Source organism: Eimeria mitis, genomic scaffold, assembly GCF_000499745.2.
Source record: "Eimeria mitis Houghton genomic scaffold, Emh_scaff7109, whole genome shotgun sequence".
NCBI classification, from domain to species: domain Eukaryota; phylum Apicomplexa; class Conoidasida; order Eucoccidiorida; family Eimeriidae; genus Eimeria; species Eimeria mitis.
The window spans coordinates 1-1,889 of NW_013575176.1; the positions used below are offsets into that span (position 1 = coordinate 1).

Consider the following 1,889-nt stretch of genomic DNA (forward strand, 5'->3'; position numbering starts at 1 on the left):
TGCTGCTGCTGCTGCTGCTGCTGCTGCTGCTGCTGAGAGGCCCCCGGTAGGGGCCCCGCAGGTGTGGTGGTGTTGATCGTTTGTGTGTGCATATGATAGGAAAAGTAAATATATTTTTGTAAAAATTAATTGTTTTATTGAGGAGAAATACTTTTAGTTTTACTTTTTATAATTTTTTATTTCTAAATTTCAATACACAAGAATATTCAACTCCGTCTCGATGCAGCGTGTGCTGAGAGCACCAGTGCGGTAGAGTGAGAGGGGGAGGCGCAGCAGGAGAATCTGCACTAAATATCTCTTCATCTATGTAATTATGTTTAAAAAAGCAAAATTTATGGTGAAAGTTTATTAAAATTAATTAAAATTACTTTTTTTTCTGCGTTCATTGCTTCGTGCAAGAAGGCTTGGGGTGTATGTGCAGCCGGCGCGTGCCACTGGTCGCCGCCACCACCGCCACGAAACTAGTGCAGAATCATCGAGGAAAGCTGCGGTAAACTTGTTTAATTTTGGTTTATTTCTTTTATATTTTGTATATTCCTTCAGAATAAGTTAAATAAAACATAAAAAACAAGAGGGTTCCTGCTGTGGAGCCGCTGCATCTGGCGCCTCTGTTGCACCGCACGGAGCACCACGCATACCGACGGTGATTTTTGTTTTTGTTTTTCTTCTTTTTTCATTGTTCTTTCATTGCATTTAAACTCGAAACTCAACATATTCCACCATTTTAAACCCTATTTCCCTCGTATTGCCGCCGGGACATCTGCAGCATCTCACCCTCCTACCCAGCTTCTTTATCTTCATGGATAACACCAGAGATACAAGAGCCGCTGCCGGCAGCAACGAGGGGTACGACGGCCTGAAGTGTACCCCGGAGCAGCAGGGGCCCCTAGAGGGGCCCCTCGGTGCTGCTGCTGCTGCTGCTGCTGCTGCTTCTTCGTGCTGCTCCTCCAGCCCTACAGTGCAAGACCCTTTTGCTGCTGCTGCTTACAACAGCAGCACAGAAAGAAGCAGCAGTCTGATCGAGGATTTGGGTTCACGCCTAGAAGACTATGAATACGCTGCCAGCAACCCCACGGGGAGCAGCAACAACAGCAGCAATACCCCCAGCAGCAGCAGCAGCAGCAGCAGCAGCAGCAGCAGCAACAGCAGTGACAGTTCGTCTTCGGGGGTGCGCATGCACCGCAGCTGCAGCAGCAAAACAGATGAGTCTGTCAGTGAAGCAGAGCTAGAAAGCCCCACAACAGCAGCAGCATCTCCTGCTGCTGCTCCTCTCCGTCAGCTAGCTCACCCCTCAGATGCATCGACTGCTGCAGCAGAACCAACAGCAGCAGCAGCAGCAGCAGCAGCAGAAGAAGAAGAAGAAGAAGCAGCAGCATGGGGGCCCCCCCATGTGTCTCCCCCTGAAGGAAATGATGTTTATAAAACTATAAAACAAATAGAGAGAGAAGGGGGGCCCCCGTTCTGCCCCGGCCCCCGGCATTCTTATCTCCATGCAGCTGTAGATACACCCCATCAAGGGGCCCCCAGACAAGAGGAGGAGGGGGCCCCCCCCAAAGAGAAGGAAGGGGGGCCCCCCAAGGAGGAAGGGGGGCCCCCCGAGGAGGAAGGGGCCCTCCCCAAAGAGAAGGAAGGGGGGCCCCCCAAGGAGGAGGGGGGGCCCCCAGAGGAGGCCCCTGAGGGGGCCCCCGGGGGGGCCCCCAAGGAGGAAGGGGGGCCCCCAGAGGGGGCCCCCGAGGGGGCCCCCTGGGGGACCCCCGGTAGCTGGCAGCAGAGCGATGGTGTTGTCTCTGTTTGTTCTTCGTCTGAGGCGAGTGGAGCGCAGACACCGCAGCAGGACAGCAGCAGCAGCAGCAGCAGCAGCAGCAGCAGCAGCAGCAGCAGCAGCAGCA

At 53.6% G+C, this 1,889-nt stretch overlaps 1 protein-coding gene across 1 annotated transcript in view; it reads left to right on the forward strand.

Annotated features, from left to right (window-relative positions):
• Positions 1-799: 799 nt before the first annotated feature.
• EMH_0090330 (uncharacterized protein) overlaps positions 800-1,889 on the forward strand; it is a gene marked incomplete at both ends in the record, with an annotated part of 1,188 nt that continues 98 nt past the window's right edge. Inside the window, one exon of the mRNA XM_013501564.1 lies at positions 800-1,886. Coding sequence (XP_013357018.1) covers positions 800-1,886 — 1,087 coding nt within the window. The remainder of the gene's footprint in view (positions 1,887-1,889) is intronic.